General features: G+C 52.0%; 1 protein-coding gene across 3 annotated transcripts in view; it reads right to left on the bottom strand.

Moving 5' to 3' along the window:
* unkl (unk like zinc finger) overlaps positions 1 to 19,694 on the bottom strand; it is a 171,989-nt gene that overhangs the window by 81,833 nt on the left and 70,462 nt on the right. For all 3 annotated transcript variants that reach the window (XM_038820635.1, XM_038820636.1, XM_038820637.1), the window contains exon 3: positions 5,308 to 5,484. In XM_038820635.1, coding sequence (XP_038676563.1) covers positions 5,308 to 5,484 — 177 coding nt within the window. The remainder of the gene's footprint in view (positions 1 to 5,307; positions 5,485 to 19,694) is intronic.

The raw sequence follows: 19,694 nt of genomic DNA, 5'->3' as shown, positions 1-19,694 counted from the left end.
GGGGAAACACCTAGATTATTAAAGCCTGCAGTTGGACTACAACCTCGCCTTAGTAGTCAATGATCGTGCATCACCCCTTTATTCAATCTCCTTAGTTGGTCACAACAAAGGTTTAAGTTTATTTTTTACAAGGATATGAAAATGAAAAAATGAAAATCGCTTATTGTCACGAGTAGGCTTCCATGAAGTTACTGTGAAAAGCCCCTAGTGGCCACATTCCGGCGCCTGTCCGGGGAGGCTGGTACAGGAATCGAACCGTGCTGCTGGCCGGCTTGGTCTGCTTTAAAAGCCAGCGATTTAGCCCAGTGAGCTAAACCAGCCCCTATGCAAGAACGTCTGGGTACTAGAGGGTCTGGTTTAGCTCACTGAGCTAAATCGCTGGCTTTTCAAGCAGACCAACAGCACGGTTCGATTCCCATACCAGCCTCCCCGAACAGGCGCCGGAATGTGGCGACTCGGGGCTTTTCACAGAGTAACTTCATTGAAGCCTACTCGTGACAATAAGCGATTTTCATTTCATTTCGTACTAGATTTTAGTGCAACCAAACTATTTTCAGGTTAATTCAAGTTATATTCATTACAATGAAAAGTTAAAATATCACTGTCTACTGACACTGATAGAAGAGGCCAGTTTGATGTTGTTAACCTTTAACAACAAACTAATCCCAAACTATTACAAAGCAACCACTGACTGGCAACAGATTTTTTTTCAATAGAAGGAAGTACCTCAATTACTCTGGTAATTGATGGTTAAGTAATTAATAATCAGTAGACATTTAGAAGTCACTATGTTATTTCTGTATTTCTCCGTTAGCTTTTCTTATGAGCGAATTAAAGTACTTAACAGCTGGGAAAGAAATGGCATAAGTCTTGGACTCCCTCCATATCAGCAACACACATTGTTCCTCATTGTCAAGTTTGTCTGAATGAAAGGGACTACAGTAAAGATATCAAGAGTCACAGCTTGATAAAGTCCGGCAGAAGAGATCAGTGTGCAAAATGAAACCATATGAGATTGCAAGTAATTTATTGGCATCGATTGAGAATTGGTTCGCAAACAGCAACAAAGAGTAGGAGTAAATGGGTCTTTTTCAAAGTGGCAGGCAGTGATCAGTGCTTGGGTCCCGACTATTCACCATATATGTCAATGATTTGGATGAGGGACCCAAAAGTAATATTTCTAAGTTTTCTGATGACAAGAATCTTGGTGGGAATGTGAGTGGTGAGAAGGATGTTCAGAGGATTCAAGGTGATTTAGACATGTTGAGTGAGTGGGCAAATACAAGGCAGATGCAGTATAATGTGGATAAATGTGATGGAGAAACAAAATGGCAGAGGATTATTTAAATGGTGATAAATAGGGGAATATTGATGTACAAAAGGGACATGGGTGCCCAATGCACCAGTCACCGAAAGCAAGCATGCAGGTACAGCAAGCAGTTAGGAAAGCAAATGGTTTTTAACCTTCATTGCAAGAGGACTACAATACAGGAGTTAAGGGCCGGGATTCTTCGTCGGCATGATTCTCCATTATGCCGGCGCCCGGGGGTTTCCCGACAGTGCGCGACTGTCCCACAATGGGAAACCCCATTGACTGGCTGGCGTAACGTAGAATCCTGCCGGCCGGTCGGGGCAGATATGTGGCGCAAAGGGGCGGAGAATCCCACCAAAGATGTCTAACTGCAGCAAGGCCTTGGTGAGACCACATCTGGAGTAGTGTGTGCAGTTTTGGACTCCTTATCAAAGAAAGGATATACTTGCCATTGAGAATGTGTCGCAAAGGTTGACCAGGCTTAATCCTGGAATGGCAGGATTGTCTTACAAAGAGAGATTGGGTCTACTGGGCCTGTATTCACTTCAGAAGAATGAGAGGGGATCGATTTGAAATGTGTACAAATTATGACAGGGCTGGAAAGATCGGATGCAGGGGTGTAGTTTCCTCTGGCTGGAGGGTCAAGAGCAAGGGATCACAGTCTCAGGATATGGGGTAAGCTATTTCGGACTGAGGTGAGGAGAAATGTGTTCACTCAGAGGTGAACTTATGCAATTCTCTATTACAGAAGTCTGTGGAGGCCAAATCTAAATATAGTTAAAAAGGAAATAGATAGATTTCTAGACTCTTAAAGGTGGTAAGAGGTACAGGGAGAGTACTGAAGTATTGCATTGAGATAGAGGATCAGCCATGATCATGTTGAATGGCAGAGGACGTTAGATGGGTGAATGGCCTACTGCTCCTATTTCTGACATTAAAAGAAAGCATTGTCTAAGTTGAAAGCAATGTGCATAATTAGCCAGAACCATTGGCGTTAACCTTAGCTTCTTGACAAATTAGCTATTTCCAACAACTTGGCTCTGGTGGGCTACAATATCTTTAGATTATAAAAAAGGGATTTGGGGAACCATCTTTGCGCACAGTAAGTGTGGAAGAACTAGTTTAGATCTTCAAGGGTATTTGAACATCCTATCAGCATGAAGGTTCTTTCCAATGAACTTCAGGACTGGGATAGAGTGCAGTTAGTACTGGAACGGATTCAGTGACGGATACCCTGACCGTCAAAATCCCAGGAAGATGTAGGCTTCTCAGAGGCAGTGACTATTTCTCTTTTGGCACAGGGAGGTCAAGTTGTTGTCCACTTCTCTTGGATTCATCACTTATTTTAAAGTGCGGCATCGGGCTGGTTTCATTGATAAGTATACTTTAGCTATATTTTGCCTCAGTTCGTTGCTAAGTTTCTAAAACTTGCCTGTACGCAATAAAGTTTGGTACTATTTACTGAGTTGGTGTCTGAGTCTTTGCCTGATGGTTCTCTCTGTCGAATTCAAACAGTATTCCAGTATTAGGCCACACAGAGCCTAATAAGAACAGTTTAAAATACCAAAACACCTTTGATTAAACTTGTAACAGATATGCCTTTTCAAATCAAAATATATTTAAGCTGTGAGAAATAAGGAACCAATCAAATAGTTTCTTCAGTCAACGAAACTGGGAATTTATTTACCACTGCCCAAAACACATCACAAAAACTCAATGTCAATCATTTGGCCCTTGTGCAGCCAGGAGCGAACATGCATACACACTCTCCCACTTATTATGAGATATCAGTGCACTGGTAGGTTTCTGGTAGTTAGCTTCTTGAACCAAGCAACACGTTTATTCCAAAAGAGAGAGGGTACAGAGCATGCAGCCCTCATCTTGATTTGTCTGAAGGTTTTCTCGACATAGCCTGGGCAAGGCATTCTTGCCTTGAAATGCTTCACCCATAGTGTATTTCCACGGGGTTTTGGATGAGTCTTTCTGTGGCAGCCATTGTTTCTATATCTTGTACTTGGGTATTTTCAATATCTCTTCCTGAGACAGTTAAGAGTTTTGATGGGTGTCTGGAATAGTTTCCCTCTTCACACTCTCAAAGGGTGATTTGGTTGTTTCTAATTTCGATCTTGGAATGTGGCCGTACATTTTTAAGCTGTTTGTTCTATCTCAGTTCAAACTGCAAAATTTCCAGTTCGTTGAAAGTTGAAAAACCGTGTTTTCAAAAATAATAGCCTTGTAACAATTCTCAGTGCCATTCATGATGGTGACAAAGTAATGTCCCTGGATTGGTAACCCAGAGGCCCAGGCTAATGCTCCGTGAACATTCATTCGAATTGCACCATAGCATAAAACCATAGAAATGCTACAGCACAGAAGGAGACTGCTCAGCCCATCTTGCCCATACTAGCCTGAACACAGCCAGTTACATTTCTAATCCCACCTTCCTGCATCAGGTCCACAGCCCTGTAGCTTACAGCACTTACGATGCAGATCCAGTAAATTTTAAAGAGAGTTTCGGGTATCTGCCTCCACCACCACCTCAGGCAGCAAATTCCAGACTCTCACTACCCTCTGCGTAAAACAAGTTCTTCCTCATGTCCCCGCTACACCTTCTGGCACTCGTCTTAAATCTATGTCCACCAGTTCTAGAATTCTCCAATAAAATAAATAATTTTATTCTATCCATCTATCGTTTACGCTCATAATTTTGTACACCTCCATCAAGTCATCTCTCAGCCTTCTTTGTTCCAAGAAAAATAACCCAAACCTATCCAATCTCTCCTTACAGCCTCACCTTTTAGCCCTGGCAACATTCTTGTAAGCCTCTTCTGCACTCTCTCCAAAGCAATTACCTCCTTCCTGTAATGTGGTGACCAGAATTGCACACAATACTCCTGTGTGTAATCTCACCAGTGTTTTATACAATTCCAACATTATATTCTCACTTTCATATTCTATACCTCTCCTAACAAAGGAGAACATTCAATGTGCTTTGTTTACAACTTTGTCTATTTGAACTGCTGCCTTTAGGGACCTGTGTACTGGTACACCAAGATCTCTCACTTCATCGATCTTCTTAGTACATTCCCATTTATTGTGTACTCCTTATTTATTGTTTACTCCCTAGAACAGTTTGAGCTGCTTAAATGTATGACCTCACACTTCTCTCTGTTGAATCCATCTGCCATTTTATTGCCCACTCCACCAACCTATCTATATCATTTTGGAGATATATATCCTCTACATTGTCCACTGCTGGCCAATCATTGCCATCTGCAAATTTCCCAATCGTCCAACCCACATTCACGTCCAAATTGTTAATATATAATACCAACAGTAACGGTCCCAACTCCGAGCCCTGTGGAACACCACTTGAAACAACATTCCATTTACAAAGGTAGCCGTCGACCATTACCCGTTGTTTCCTGTTACTACGCTAACTTTTTATCCAGTTTGCCACATTTGCCATGCATTCTATGGGCTTATATTTTTTTGACCAGCTGGTGAAATTTGAATTTTTTTTAAAAAATCTGATATTGAAAGCTTGACTCAGCAATGGTGACCATCTATTCATCAATTGCCATAAAAACCCATCCAATTCATTAATGCCCTTTAGGGAAGAAAATCTGCCTTCCTGACCTGGTCTGCTCCATACGTGACTGCAGATATATGGAAATGTGGTTGATACCTAACTGCCCTCTGAAATAGCATAACATGCCACTCAGTTCAAGGTAATTAGAAATAGAACAACAAATATTGACCTTGCCAGCGACACCCACATCCCAATTAAAAACTTGTTGAAATAAAAACCAGAGAGCTCAAAGAATAATGTAGCTAAAATCAGTGACAGTTTCACTTGGAAAATGGGTGGAAAGAGAGAGGCGCAGCATCTGCTAGTGGCAGTTCGGAAAATATATAACAAGCAGCACAAGTACAAGAGTTAACAGGCAGTCTGAAAATTATATGCAAATTATAATTACATAAATCAAGAGTACCTTATGTCATATACTGGAGGGCGAAGGTCATGTGGGCCATGAGCAAATGCACAGTGAAGTCCATTTTTCACACAGTGCCCACGCGCATCTGTTTCATGGATGCATGTACCAGTCTTATAATAGCGTAGATGATACTTTCTTTCTGTGTCCCCAGTTGTTCGATGGAGATATGGACAACTAAAAAGGAAAAAAAGTTTATTTACATCATTAACTGCAACTCTTCCATGCCCACTGTTCATTGCAAATTTGAAATACTGTATAAGATCTATTAGACATATTGTCTCAGGCAAATTGAATTCCATTTTTTTCTAAATCTAAAACGGCAGGTACTCTTCAGTGTCCAGTGCAATTTATTAGGAAAGACAGTTTCACAATCATGTGGAGGTATATCTGGAATTAATGATCTCAGCTCAATTGCCAGTGACAGGGGTTCCTTCAGTTGGTTGCATGTTTGGAGATGCAAGAAAACCATAAAAATTTTAAACCAGAGGGTCATTCGACTGAAGCCACAGATCAAGAGCATCAAGTGGGTCACAACAAGAAAGCCCATTTGCCTCTTGTACAACTGTATCATGAAGAGAAAGGAAATTAACGTCAAACAAAAGAGAATAATGCAATTGGTCTTTCGACAGAAGGAAAGTTGCAGTATTGTCCGTTATCCAGCAAGATGGCACTCTGACATATACTCAGACCCAAGCTCCACTCTCATTTATTGAAAAATAGGTATTTCAAAGTAACAATTACATTGGCTCTTTGTTCTGTCATCAGTTGCAAGTACCACACACTAAGTCGCTTCCCTCTTTAGACAAGTGGTTTCATAAGAATTTGGATTAGATTCGATTGATTATTCAAAATGCAAATTTCCACGGCCTGAACACTTTGGGGATAAACGGCATGATTTGCAAGTGTCCAATGGCATCTGAAAATATGCAGCTCTGACAATAAGCTATTTTTGGTGCAGTTTCAGAAAGACACTAAAATTAATATGTAAATTGAAGTGATATATGTTGATGCAAAGTTGTAGATGTCCTTCTCAGAAGGTTACGCCAATAGTCTAAAATACATTTATCATTCTAATCAGTAACTATGGAAACAAGATAAAGTGGCAGCAACCCACTGATCAATCCCACTCCATGATAGCCTAACTAATTAAAGACATTCAATGTTTTTGATAAGGTCAAACATCTTTTCCATCTTCTTCCCCCACAGATACACACAGTAGCTATGATCAAATTGCTCCAAGGCTCCAATACGCTCTAAAATAGTCCTTAAAAGTTTTCCCTACTCATTTGAAGGGCAAGGGTCTGCTAAGCAGAAGGACGAACGGTAGAAATCAAAACCTCACTCAGTGCCATACCACGACACATTGGAACAGTCTACTGTTGGTTTTGACAAGGCAGGTATTCACTCGAGAAACTTGAATGCGGAATACATCTTCCGCTTTGATGAAAAGCTAAACAAAGGATCACAATTACTCAATTTTATTTTTCCAATTAAGGGGCAATTTAGCATGGCCAATCCACTTGCCCTGCACATCTTTGGGTTGTAGAGCTGAGACCCATGCTGACATGGGGAGAATGTGAAAACTCCACACAGACAGTGACCAGGAGCTGGGATCGAACCCAGGTCCTCGGCGGCGTGAGGCAGCATTGCTAACCACTGCACCAACATGCGGCCCCAGGGGATCACAATTAAAGAACCTACAACAGTGGTCACAATTTTACCTTGAAGTCCAAAGTAGGAAACATTTAGTTGGAAGAAGCAAGATTTCCAAAGGACTTGTCAAATTTGTCAGCAAATCATTAATGTAAATCCACTGTGCTATGCCTAGAAATACATCAGAAAAGCTGCACTTTGTATATATTTTTTTAATGTTGATTTCTACTACAATCCTTCTGTCCTATATTAACACTTTTGCTGATTTTGAGAGCACTTCAAGACCACAAAAGCCTAAATCTAGGCTTCAAATACATTAGCTGATGCAAAATGCCCAAGAATGATTTACAAATTGCACAAAAAGTGAATTGTAAAATATGTTTGTGTGTACTGAGTTTGGAACTCAAGGACTACAGAAGTGTATTGCGTATTTCTGGGACTAATATTTCAAGAGAAATGTGCAATAATTAAGACAAATGTAAAAGAAACATTAACCCAGTGTCAACATAAATGGCCAATTCAAACAACCAATTGGTTATGTTGCAACTTCAGAATATTTTTTCCCATGATGCAGTAAATAAAGACGAAATATTATCAACTATAACAAACTATTCATATACTATAAATTTTACTTAACCTACATTATTGAAATTTTATAACGAGACAGGAAAATGGGAACATTATTAATACAAGCTTTTTTAAAAAACTGCATGAAAAAACACATCAATTCTTAAAATGAAATTAAACTGCTTCAAGGTACAAAATGTCAGTTAAAAATCAGACTGCATCTGGTCAATTATTACTGGGCGGCCAACATCGCTATGATAAGGAAGTGGATGGTGGGTACGGGGTCTATTTGGGAGTGGGTGGAGGCGGCTTCGTGCAGGGGCTCCAGTTTGGAAGCCCTGGTCACGGCTCCTCTACCGCTGCCGCCGGCCAAGTACACCACCAGCCCGGTAGTGGTGGCGACCCTGCGGATATGGGGCCAGTGGAGGAGGCATGTGGGGGAGATGGGGGCGTCTGTCTGGGCGCCAATCTGCGACAACCATCGGTTTGCCCCCGGCAGTATGGATGGGGGGTTCCGAGTATGGCGGCGAGCAGGGGCGGGAAGGGTGGGTGATATGTTCCTGGAAGGGAGCTTCGCGAGTTTGAGGAGCTTGGAGGAGAAATTTGGGGTGGTAAGGGGAAATTATTTTAGATACCTACAGTTGCGGGACTTTGTTCGTAGACAGGTCCCATCTTTCCCGCGCCTCCCGCCAATGGGGATCCTAGACAGAATAGTCTCTGGGAGGGACGAAGGGGAGGGTAGAGTCTCGGGTATTTATAAGGTGCTCATGAGGGAGGAAGGGTCCCAGACAGAGGAACTGAAACTTAAATGGGAGGAGGAGCTAGGCAGGGAAATGGAGGATGGGCTGTGGGCAGAGGCCCTGAGTAGGGTAAACTCGACCGCGACATGTGCTAGGCTCGGGCTGATCCAATTTAAGGTCGTTCACCGGGCCCATATGACGGTGGCTCGGATGAGCAAATTTTTCGGGATAGAGGACAAATGCGCTAGGTGCGCGGGAGGACCAGCGAACCATGTGCACATGTTTTGGGCATGCCCTGAGCTGAGGGGGTACTGGGAGGGATTTGCGGGGGTCATGTCCCAGGTGCTAAAAACAAGGGTGGTGATGAGTCCAGGGGTGGCAATTTTGGGGTTTCGGAAGACCCGGGCGTCCAGGGGGAGAAAGCGGCCGATGATGTGCTGGCCTTTGCTTCCCTGATAGCCCGGCGACTAATATTATTGGCGTGGAGGGACTCAAAGCCCCCGAAGACTGAGTGGTGGCTCGCGGACATGTCAAGTTTCCTGGGGATGGAAAAAATTAAGTTCGCCTTGAGGGGATCTGTGCAGGGGTTCACCCGGAGGTGGCAACCATTTATTGACTTCTTTGCGGGAGAGTGAGCGTCAGCAGGGGGGTGGGGGGAGGGGGTAGAGTAGAGTAGGAGGGAAAATATGGCGGGTAGTACGGGTGGGAGGGGAGCGGGCTTGTGCAATACGGTACGATGGAAGTATTGAAAGTACGTGGATGTTTGCACATTTTTGCCTTTTTTGCTTCCTTTCTGATGATGTCTGTAACTGTTTATAAAGCCAAAAACTACCTCAATAAAATTGTTTATTAAAAAAAAAAATCAGACTGCAATTTTATTAATGCTAAAAGATGAGTGTGCTGAGTTGACCAAGAACACGATTAACAGTTGCAAAACTTCATCAGTTAGCCGAATGAGCCAATGCTGGCCATTCTGGTCACAGATTCACTCACACAGTACAGAATCTGCCCAAGAATACCAGAAGGCAATGAGATAATACTTCAACTGCTCATCATGCACACAGTTTTCTGTGGATGATTTTCTATCCACAACTGTTTGGCCACCAGACTTTGGTTGACATAAGCTACTGTTAGGAAACAAAGGTAGTTTTAAGGGATTTGTATTTGTATTGGTAAACATCAGAAATAAGGTGGAAGTTAATTTAATGTTCGTGTGCCTGGAAGTGTAAAACCTATAATTCGATTCATGCTGGACAACGGTGCTTGTGTGTATGAGAGTTGATTTAAATTCCAACTGTGTTTCTATTGTGCTTATAGATTGTGTAGTTTGTACAACAGTCGAGACAAGAAAATCTTAAAGGGGAAGTGGTAAAACGTGGATACTGGATTCGTTGTTAAAAGTGGGGTGAAAGCTTTGATTCATTTGGAAAACCTGGACTGGATGTCGGTATGCGAACTGCTAATGGAAAACATTATTATGAAATATTATTTTATAGCATGGTTTTGTGAGTGGAGTTTGGAAACTCTCATGTGACAATCAGCTGAGGAAAATCTCAGGAGAAATTCACAGACACTAACTTGGGTTCAGAGCATAACGTGTGTATTTAGCCATAGCCAATCTGTGTGCTCAAAGGGACTTTGTGTTAGTGAGAATATTGTAGTTTAAGATGTATATTGTAATCTAGGTTAATCTTTAAATCCATGTGTATTTGTTAAACTTGGGGGGAGGTAAAGAAGTGTTGGATCATTATTCAATTTTTCTACGCATAATATATGTTTTTTCTTGTTATTAAAATTAATTAGCGACCCTGTGACTTTGTTCCTCCACGGTTTGTTTTTAATAGTTACTGTCCTTTGAGCCAAGGTTCCATTCTGGGATCTTCTAGTCCAGTTATAACACCAACTGGGATCATAACACTACCAACTATTTCACATCCCATGCAAGCAGAAGCACTAAATAATTGATAACACCAGCTGAGCGCTCCAGTCCTGGAGAAATTCCTGCCTCGGTGGCTAAAGACCAAATTAACTGGATCCAGCACCAAGCTCTGTCACTGCTGGGTCATATTCAACTTGGCCATGAAAATTCATTTCTAGAATTCATGATTTGTTTTTGGTACTTGCGGCTTTCTAAACATCATATTTAGTAGAATACATGCATTGGAGCTCAATGAAATTTGCAATGAAGACTCTTGCCTCAGCAGGAGTTGGTGAATTCGAGTCCCATTCCAGAGCATTGAGCACATAATCTAGGCTGGCAGTCAGTACAGTATTAAGAGGGTGCTGCACTATCGGAGTACAATCTTTCAGAGGAGGTGTTAATTTAAAACCGCATTGTTCTGTCAGGTGGGCAGAAAAGATCTCTCGACGTGATTTGATGAGAAGACAGAGAGTGCAACATCTCAAACTGATTAGCTGCTCGCTATCACATTGTTTTTTGTGGGAGCTTGCGATGCATCAATTTTCTGCCACGTTTCTTACATTATAACATTGGGACAGCACGGTAGCATTGTGGATAGCACAATCGCTTCACAGCTCCAGGGTCCCAGGTTCGATTCCGGCTTGGGTCACTGTCTGTGCGGAGTCTGCACATCCTCCCCGTGTGTGCATGGGTTTCCTCCGGGTGCTCCGGTTTCCTCCCACAGTCCAAAGATGTGCAGGCTAGGTGGATTGGCCATGATAAATTGCCCTTAGTGTTGGATGGGGTTACTGGGTTATGGGGATAGGGTGGAGTTGTTGACCTTGGGTAGGGTGCTCTTTCCAAGAGCCGGTGCAGACTCGGTGGGCTGAATGGCCTCCTTCTGCATTGTAAATTCTATGATTCTATGATAACGATATCTACACTTCAAAAAGTACCTTGTAAGCTGTAAAGATCTTTGGTACATTAAGGTTGTGAAAAGTACTATATAATTGCAAGTCATTCCTTTTGACATTTGGCCATTACACAATTACAGTATTTTGTCTATTCAGATTGAAGATAATGTATGAATTGTGAATGCCAAGAATAAGGAAATTATCAACTACTGACGTCTATGAATTACCCATTATAGCATTTCTGCGGTATTTTTATAGGAATAACTTGTATTCAGGAAAGTAAATTATATTCTTATTTAAAATATTTCAGAAGCAATTTGAATATCCCAGGTTTATGGTTAAACACCAAGTAGATGTGGAAAAAAGGACAACAGATTTCATCAGAAATTTCCCAACATGAGTTTTGTACCTTACAGTTCCAACGTCACACCGATACCAAACATGGCAAAAGACAACCAAACTTGCTAAATTAAGCTTGGCAGCAACAACAACTACTTTTCAAAATGGAAACAAAAATATTGCATTTAATAAAGAGAAATCATTGAAAAGGGTAATTAAGAAATCATATGGTTTAGGCCAATAATATTTATACTGTGTTCAGGTTCTTATGCAATTACAAAATGTGTTTGCTTTATCCTTGGGGGGGGGGGGGTCGGAATATAATATTCACCTTTCAAGCATGTGCAGCACAGCCCCAGAACACATTTAATCGGCATCCAGATTTCTTAAATTAAAACAATTGTTCTGTCAGCCCTTCAATTCTCCAAGACAAATTAAAGACAAAACAAAGGGTTCTGGATGACAGGCACATAGCCTATTACAGAACTGATGTCGATCTGTTGAGAAAAAGCTGAATCTGAAAATTTACAACGTACTCAGTTATATTTTGTGCCCAATAAAATTGGACGTGTGCAGAGCCCAATGAGTTAAGCACAATCGATTGCCCCTGCAGGTTCAATTCAGTGCCACCTTAAATCCAATTATATCAATTAGAAATATCAGGAAATCAAAACAGAAAAATTACAGAAATATTACAGAGCAAAGCTGGACAACATAAAAATTTAGCAATTCTCAATGCAGTTACAAAGAGTAGGTGACAATTCAAAAATAATCTGTACATCAACGTGCATACAGGGGTATTTTGATAGATCCCATCACCAGTGGGGTTAACTGAATGAAAATTGCAGCAACACTGAACAGGATTGGAGACCTGAAATCTCCACGAGAAGTATTTAGCATCTCAGAGTTCATCATTATTCTGAGCATGTTCATCATTTAAAAAAAAAAAGAGTACCGCATGTTTAACTGGAAACATTTTAGCTGAAGATGTCACAAGTCTTCACAAGTTCATTTATCATAATCCACAATGGAATCTTGTTCATAAAACATCAGTTTCCTTCCAACTAACTTTGGTTTCATCTAACCCAGAGATCTATCCAAGTAACTTACTGGAGTAGAGCAGGTGAGAGCCTGAGCCCAAGCGAGCGCGAGAGAGTCTGAGCCCGAGCGAGCGCGAGAGAGTCTGAGCCCGAGCGAGCGCGAGAGAGTCTGAGCCCGAGCGAGCGCGAGAGAGTCTGAGCCCGAGCGAGCGCGAGAGAGTCTGAGCCCGAGCGAGCGCGAGAGAGTCTGAGCCCGAGCGAGCGCGAGAGAGTCTGAGCCCGAGCGAGCGCGAGAGAGTCTGAGTCCAAGCGAGCGCAAGAGAGTCTGAGCCCGAGCGAGCGCGAGAGACCCCGAGCGAGCGCAAGAGAGCCTGAGCACGAGAGAGCCCGAGCGTGAGAGCCCGAGAGAGCCCGAGCCCGAGAGCGCCCGAGCCCGAGAGAGCCCGAGAGAGCCCGAGAGAGCCCGAGAGAGCCCGAGCCCGAGAGCGCCCGAGCCCGAGAGAGCCCGAGCCCGAGAGAGCGTGAGAGAGCCCGAGCCCGAGAGAGCGCGAGAGAGCCCGAGCCCGAGAGAGCCCGAGCCCGAGAGAGCCCGAGCCCGAGAGAGCCCGAGCCCGAGCCCGAGAGAGCCCGAGCCCGAGAGAGCCCGAGCCCGAGAGCGCCCGAGCCCGAGAGAGCCCGAGCCCGAGAGAGCCCGAGCCCGAGAGAGCCCGAGCCCGAGAGAGCCCGAGCCCAAGAGAGCCCGAGCCCGAGAGAGCCCGAGCCCGAGAGAGCCCGAGCCCGAGAGAGCCCGAGAGAGCCCGAGCCAGAGAGAGCCCGAGCCCGAGAGAGCCCGAGCCCGAGAGCCCGAGCCCGAGAGAGCCCGAGCCCGAGAGAGCCCGAGCCTGAGAGAGCCCGAGGGAGCCCGAGCCCGAGAGAGCCCGAGCCCGAGAGAGCCTGAGCCCGAGAGAGCCCGAGCCCGAGGGAGCCCGAGCCAGAGAGAGCCCGAGAGAGCCCGAGCCCGAGAGAGCCCGAGAGAGCCCGAGCCCGAGAGAGCCCGAGCCTGAGAGAGCCCGAGGGAGCCCGAGCCCGAGAGAGCCCGAGCCCGAGAGAGCCCGAGCCCGAGAGAGCCCGAGCCCGAGAGAGCCCGAGCCCGAGAGAGCCCGAGGGAGCCCGAGCCAGAGAGAGCCCGAGAGAGCCCGAGCCAGAGAGAGCCCGAGCCCGAGAGCCCGAGCCCGAGAGAGCCCGAGAGAGCCCGAGCCCGAGAGAGCCCGAGCCTGAGAGAGCCCGAGCCTGAGAGAGAGAGCCCGAGCCAGAGAGAGTCCGAGAGAGCCCGAGCCCGAGAGAGCCCGAGCCCGAGAGAGCCCGAGCCAGAGAGAGCCCGAGCCAGAGAGCCCGAGGGAGCCCGAGAGAGCCCGAGCGAGCCCGAGCGAGCCCGAGAGAGCCCGAGCGCGAGAGAGCCCGAGCGCGAGAGAGCCCGAGAGAGCCCGAGCCCGAGAGAGCCCGAGAGAGCCCGAGCGCGAGAGAGCCCGAGCGCGAGAGAGCCCGAGCGCGAGAGAGCCCGAGCCCGAGAGAGCCCGAGCGCGAGAGAGCCCGAGCCCGAGAGAGCCCGAGCCCGAGAGAGCCCGAGCCCGAGAGAGCCAGAGCCCAAGAGAGCCCGAGAGAGCCCGAGCCCGAGAGAGCCCGAGCCCGAGAGAGCCCGAGCCCGAGAGAGCCCGAGCCCGAGAGAGCCCGAGCCCGAGAGAGCCTGAGCCCGAGAAAGCCCGAGAGAGCCCGAGCCCGAGAGAGCCCGAGCCCGAGAGAGCCCGAGAGAGCCTGAGCCCGAGAGAGCCTGAGCCCGAGAGAGCCCGAGCCAGAGAGAGCCCGAGCCAGAGAGAGCCCGAGAGAGCCCGAGCCCGGGAAAGCCCGAGAGAGCCCGAGCACGAGAGAGCCCGAGCGAGCGAGAGCCCGAGCGAGAGAGTGCCCGAGCAAGAGAGAGCCCGAGCGAGAGAGAGCCCGAGCGAGAGAGTTCCTGAGCGAGAGAGAGCCCGAGCGTGAGAGAGCCCGAGCCCGAGAGAGCCCGAGCCCGAGAGCCCGAGCCAGAGCATGAGTGAGCCCGAGCGCGATAGAGCCTGAGCCCGAGCTCAAGCCAGCCTGAGCCCGAGCCAGCCTGAGCCCGAGCCCGAGCCAGCCTGAGCCCGAGCCCGAGCCAGCCTGAGCCCGAGCCAGCCTGAGCCCGAGCCAGCCTGAGCCGATCCCGAGCCAGTCTGAGCCCGAGCCCAAGCCAGCCTGAGCCCAAGACTGAGCCCAAGCCCGAGCCAGCCTGAGCCCGAGGCCGAGCCACCTGAGCCCGAGCTCGAGAGAGCCTGAGCCTGAGCCCGAGCCTAAGCGAGAGCGAGAGAGCCTGAGCCTAAGCGAGCGCGAGAGAGCCTGAGCCTAAGCGAGCGCGAGAGAGCCTGAGCCTAAGCGAGCGCGAGAGAGCCTGAGCCTAAGCGAGAGCGAGAGAGCCTGAGCCTAAGCGAGAGCGAGAGAGCCTGAGCCTAAGCGAGAGCGAGAGAGCCTGAGCCTAAGCGAGAGCGAGAGAGCCTGAGCCTAAGCGAGAACGAGAGAGCCTGAGCCTAAGCGAGAGCGAGAGAGCCTGAGCCTAAGCGAGAGCGAGAGAGCCTGAGCCTAAGCGAGAGCGAGAGAGCCTGAGCCTAAGCGAGAGAGCCTGAGCCTAAGCGAGCGCGAGAGAGCCTGAGCTTAAGCAAGAGAGCCTGAGCCTAAGCGAGAGCGAGAGAGCCTGAGCCTAAGCGAGAGCGAGAGAGCCTGAGCCTAAGCGAGAGCGAGAGAGCCTGAGCCTAAGCGAGAGAGCCTGAGCCCGAACGAGCGCGAGAGCCTGAACGAGCACTAGCCCGAGCCCGAGAGAGCCCGAGCCCGAGAGAGCCCGAGCCCGAGAGAGCCCGCGAGAGAGCCCGGGCTCCCGCGAGAGAGCCCGGGCTCCCGCGAGAGAGCCCGGGCTCCCGCGAGAGAGCCCGGGCTCCCGCGAGAGAGCCCGGGCTCCCGCGAGAGAGCCAGGGCTCCCGCGAGAGAGCCAGGGCTCCCAGCGAGAGAGCCAGGGCTCCCGCGAGAGAGCCAGGGCTCCCGCGAGAGAGCCAGGGCTCCCGCGAGAGAGCCAGGGCTCCCGCGAGAGAGCCAGGGCTCCCGCGAGAGAGCCAGGGCTCCCGCGAGAGAGCCAGGGCTCCCGCGAGAGAGCCAGCGCTCCCGCGAGAGAGCCAGCGCTCCCGCGAGAGAGCCAGGGCTCCCGCGAGAGAGCCAGGGCTCCCGCGAGAGAGCCAGGGCTCCCGCGAGAGAGCCAGGGCTCCCGCGAGAGAGCCAGGGCTCCCGCGAGAGAGCCAGCGCTCCCGCGAGAGAGCCAGCGCTCCCGCGAGAGAGCCAGCGCTCCCGCGAGAGAGCCAGCGCTCCCGCGAGAGAGCCAGCGCTCCCGCGAGAGAGCCAGCGCTCCCGCGAGAGAGCCAGCGCTCCCGCGAGAGTGCCAGCGCTCCCGCGAGAGAGCCAGAGCTCCCGCGAGAGAGCCAGAGCTCCCGCGAGAGAGCCAGAGCTCCCGCGAGAGAGCCAGAGCTCCCGCGAGAGAGCCAGAGCTCCCGCGAGAGAGCCAGAGCTCCCGCGAGAGAGCCAGAGCTCCCGCGAGAGAGCCAGAGCTCCCGCGAGAGAGCCAGAGCTCCCGCGAGAGAGCCAGAACTCCCGCGAGAGAGCCAGAGCTCCCGCGAGAGAGCCAGAGCTCCCGCGAGAGAGCCAGAGCTCCCGCGAGAGAGCCCGAACACGAGCGGGAGAGAGCCCGAAAACAAGTGGGAGAGAGCCCCAACACGAGCGGGAGAGAGCCCGAGCGGGAGAGAGCCCGAGCAAGCACGAGAGCCCGAACGCGAGCAAGCCCAAGCGCGAGAGAGCCCGAGCGCGAGAGAGCCAGAGCGCGAGAGAGCCCGAGCGCGAGAGAGCCCGAGCGCGAGAGAGCCCGAGCGAGCCTGAGCCCGAGCCCGAGCCAGCCTGAGCCCGAGCCCGCCTGAGCGCGAGCCAGCCTGAGCGCGAGCCCGCCAGAGCCCAAGGCAGCCTGAGACCGAGCCAGCCTGGGCCCGAGCCCGAGCCAGCCTGGGCCCGAGCCCGATCCCGAGCCAGCCTGAGCCCGAGCCCTAGCCAGCCTGAGCCCGAGCCCTAGCCAGCGTGAGCCCGAGCCCTAGCCAGTCTGAGCCCGAGCCCTAGCCAGCCTGAGCCCGAGCCCTAGCCAGCCCGAGCCCGAGCCAGCCCGAGCCCGAGCCAGCCTGAGCCCGAGCCAGCCTGAGCCCGAGCCAGCCTGAGCCCGAGCCCGAGCCAGCCTGAGCCCGAGCCCGAGCCCGAGCCAGCCTGAGCCCGAGCCAGCCTGAGCCCGAGCCCGAGCCAGCCTGAGCCCGAGCCAGCCTGAGCCCGAGCCAGCCTGAGCCCGAGCCCGAGCCAGCCTGAGCCCGAGCCAGCCTGAGCCCGAGCCAGCCTGAGCCCGAGCCAGCCTGAGCCCGAGCCAGCCTGAGCCCGAGCCCGAGCCAGCCTGAGCCCGAGCCCGAGCCAGCCTGAGCCCGAGCCAGCGCTTGAGAGAGCCTGAGCCCAAGGATAAGCGAGCGCGAGAGAGCCCAAGCCTCAGCGAGCGCAAGAGAGCCCGAGCCCGAGCGAGCGCGAGAGAGCCTGAGCCCGAGCGAGCGCGAGAGAGCCTGAGCCCGAGCGAGCGCGAGAGAGCCTGAGCCCGAGCGAGCGCGAGAGAGCCTGAGGCCGAGCGAGCACGAGAGAGCCTGAGCCCGAGCGAGCGCGAGAGAGCCTGAGCCCGAACGAGCCCGAGAGAGCCCGAGCCCGAGAGAGCCCGAGCCCGAGCGAGCGCGAGAGAGCCCGAGGGAGCCCGAGGGAGCCCGAGAGAGCCCGAGAGAGCCCGAGCCCGAGAGAGCCCGAGCCCGAGAGAGCCCGAGCCCGAGAGAGCCCGAGCCCGAGAGAGCCCGAGCCCGAGGGAGCCCGAGCCCGAGCGAGCGCGAGAGAGCCCGAGGGAGCCCGAGAGAGCCCGAGAGAGCCCGAGAGAGCCCGAGCCCGAGAGAGCCCGAGCCAGAGCCCAAGAGAGCCCGAGAGAGCCCGAGCCCGAGAGAGCCCGAGCCCGAGAGAGCCCGAGCCCGAGAGAGCCCGAGAGAGCCCGAGCCCGGGAAAGCCCGAGCGAGAGAGAGCCCGAGCGAGCCCGAGCCCGAGAGAGCCCGAGCCCGAGGGAGCCCGAGCCCGAGGAAGCCCGAGAGAGCCCGAGAGAGCCCGAGAGAGCCCGAGCCCGAGAGAGCCCGAGCCCGAGAGAGCCCGAGCCCGAGGGAGCCCGAGCCCGAGGGAGCCCGAGCCCGAGAGAGCCCGAGCCCGAGAGAGCCCGAGCCCGAGAGAGCCCGAGCCCGAGCGAGCGCGAGAGAGCCCGAGGGAGCCCGAGCCCGAGAGAGCCCGAGAGAGCCCGAGGGAGCCCAAGAGAGCCCGAGCCCGAGGGAGCCCGAGAGAGCCCGGGCCCGAGCGAGCTCGAGAGAGCCCGAGCCCGAGAGAGCCAGCGACCGAGCGAGCGTGAGAGAGCCCGAGCCCGAGCAAGCGTGAGAGAGCCCGAGCGAGCGTGAGAGAGCCTGAGCCCGAGTGAGTGCAGGAGCCTGAGCCCGAGCCCAAGCGAGTGCGAGAGGCCCTGAGCCCGAGCGAGCGTGAGAGAGCCCGAGCCCGAGCAAGCGTGAGAGAGCCCGAGCCCGAGCAAGCGTGAGAGAGCCCGAGCGAGCGTGAGAGAGCCTGAGCCCGAGTGAGTGCAGGAGCCTGAGCCCGAGCCCAAGCGTGTGCGAGAGACCCTGAGCCCAAGCCCAAACGAGCGCAAGAGTGCCTGAGCCCGAGCGAGCAAAAGGAGCCTGAGCCCGACCGGGCACAAGAGAGTCTGAGCCCGAGCGAGCGCAGGAGAGCCTGAGCCCAAGCGAGCGCAAGAGATCCCGAGCGGACGTAAGAGAGCCCGAGCCCGAGCGGGCGCTAGAGAGCCGGAGCCCGAGCGAGCGCGAGAGAGCCTGAGCCCGAGCGTGCACAAGAGATCCCGAGCGGATGTTAGAGAGCCCGAGCCCAAGCGGGCGCTAGAGAGCCGGAGCCCGAGAGTGCCCGAGCCCGAGCAAGCGTGAGAGTGCCCGAGCCCGAGCAAGCGTGAGAGTGCCCGAGCCCGAGCGAGGGAGTGCCCGAGCCAGCGCGGGAGTGCCCTAGCCCGAGCGAGCACGAGAGTGCCCGAGCGCGGGAGTGCCCTAGCCCGAGCGAGCGCAAGAGTGCCCGAGCCCGAGCGAGCGCGAGAGTGCCCGAGCCCGAGCGAGCGCGAGAGTGCCCGAGCCCAAGCGAGCGCGAGAGTGCCCGAGCGAGCGCGAGAGTGGCCGAGCCCGAGCGAGCGCGAGAGTGCCCGAGCCCGAGAGTGCCCGAGCGCGAGAGAGCCTGAGCCCGAGCGAGCGCGAGAGAGCCTGGGCCCGAGCGAGCGCGAGAGAGCCTGGGCCCGAGCGAGCGCGAGAGAGCCTGGGCCCGAGCGAGCGCGAGAGAGAGCCTGAGCCCGAGCGAGCGCGAGAGAGAGCCTGAGCCCGAGCGAGCGCGAGAGAGAGCCTGAGCCCGAGCGAGCGCGAGAGAGAGCCTGAGCCCGAGCGAGCGCGAGAGAGAGCCTGAGCCCGAGCGAGCGCGAGAGAGAGCCTGAGCCCGAGCGAGCGCGAGAGAGAGCCTGAGCCCGAGCGAGCGCGAGAGAGAGCCTGAGCCCGAGCGAGCGCGAGAGAGAGCCTGAGCCCGAGCGAGCGCGAGAGAGAGCCTGAGCCCGAGCGAGCGCGAGAGCCTGAGCCCGAGCGAGCGCGAGAGAGAGCCTGAGCCCGAGCGAGCGTGAGAGAGAGCCTGAGCCCGAGCGAGCGCGAGAGAGAGCCTGAGCCCGAGCGAGCGCGAGAGCCCGATCCCGGGCCAAGGTCAGAGCCAGGGTCAGAGCGAGCGCGAGCCAGGTGAGCGCCAGAGTCAGAACCAGGGCGAGCGCGAGTGCCAGACCCTTACCATGTGCAAGAAACTTACCGCGCGCGAGAAACAGAGAGAGACAGTTACAGGCAGAAGGCGGTGGAAATCGAGCAGAGAAGTCATGAATGTTGCCACCATGGTAGGTTTTGGAAAAGGATTCTGTCCCTCACAGAAGAAATGTTTTTAAATTATTATTTTTTATTCAGGTTTTTATCCGAACAAAATTTTTACATAACCATTAACAACATTGAACAAACAAGGTGAACGTTAA

This window comes from Scyliorhinus canicula, chromosome 15, assembly GCF_902713615.1.
Source record: "Scyliorhinus canicula chromosome 15, sScyCan1.1, whole genome shotgun sequence".
Classification (NCBI taxonomy): domain Eukaryota; kingdom Metazoa; phylum Chordata; class Chondrichthyes; order Carcharhiniformes; family Scyliorhinidae; genus Scyliorhinus; species Scyliorhinus canicula.
This window is presented reverse-complemented; position numbering and strand designations above follow the sequence as displayed.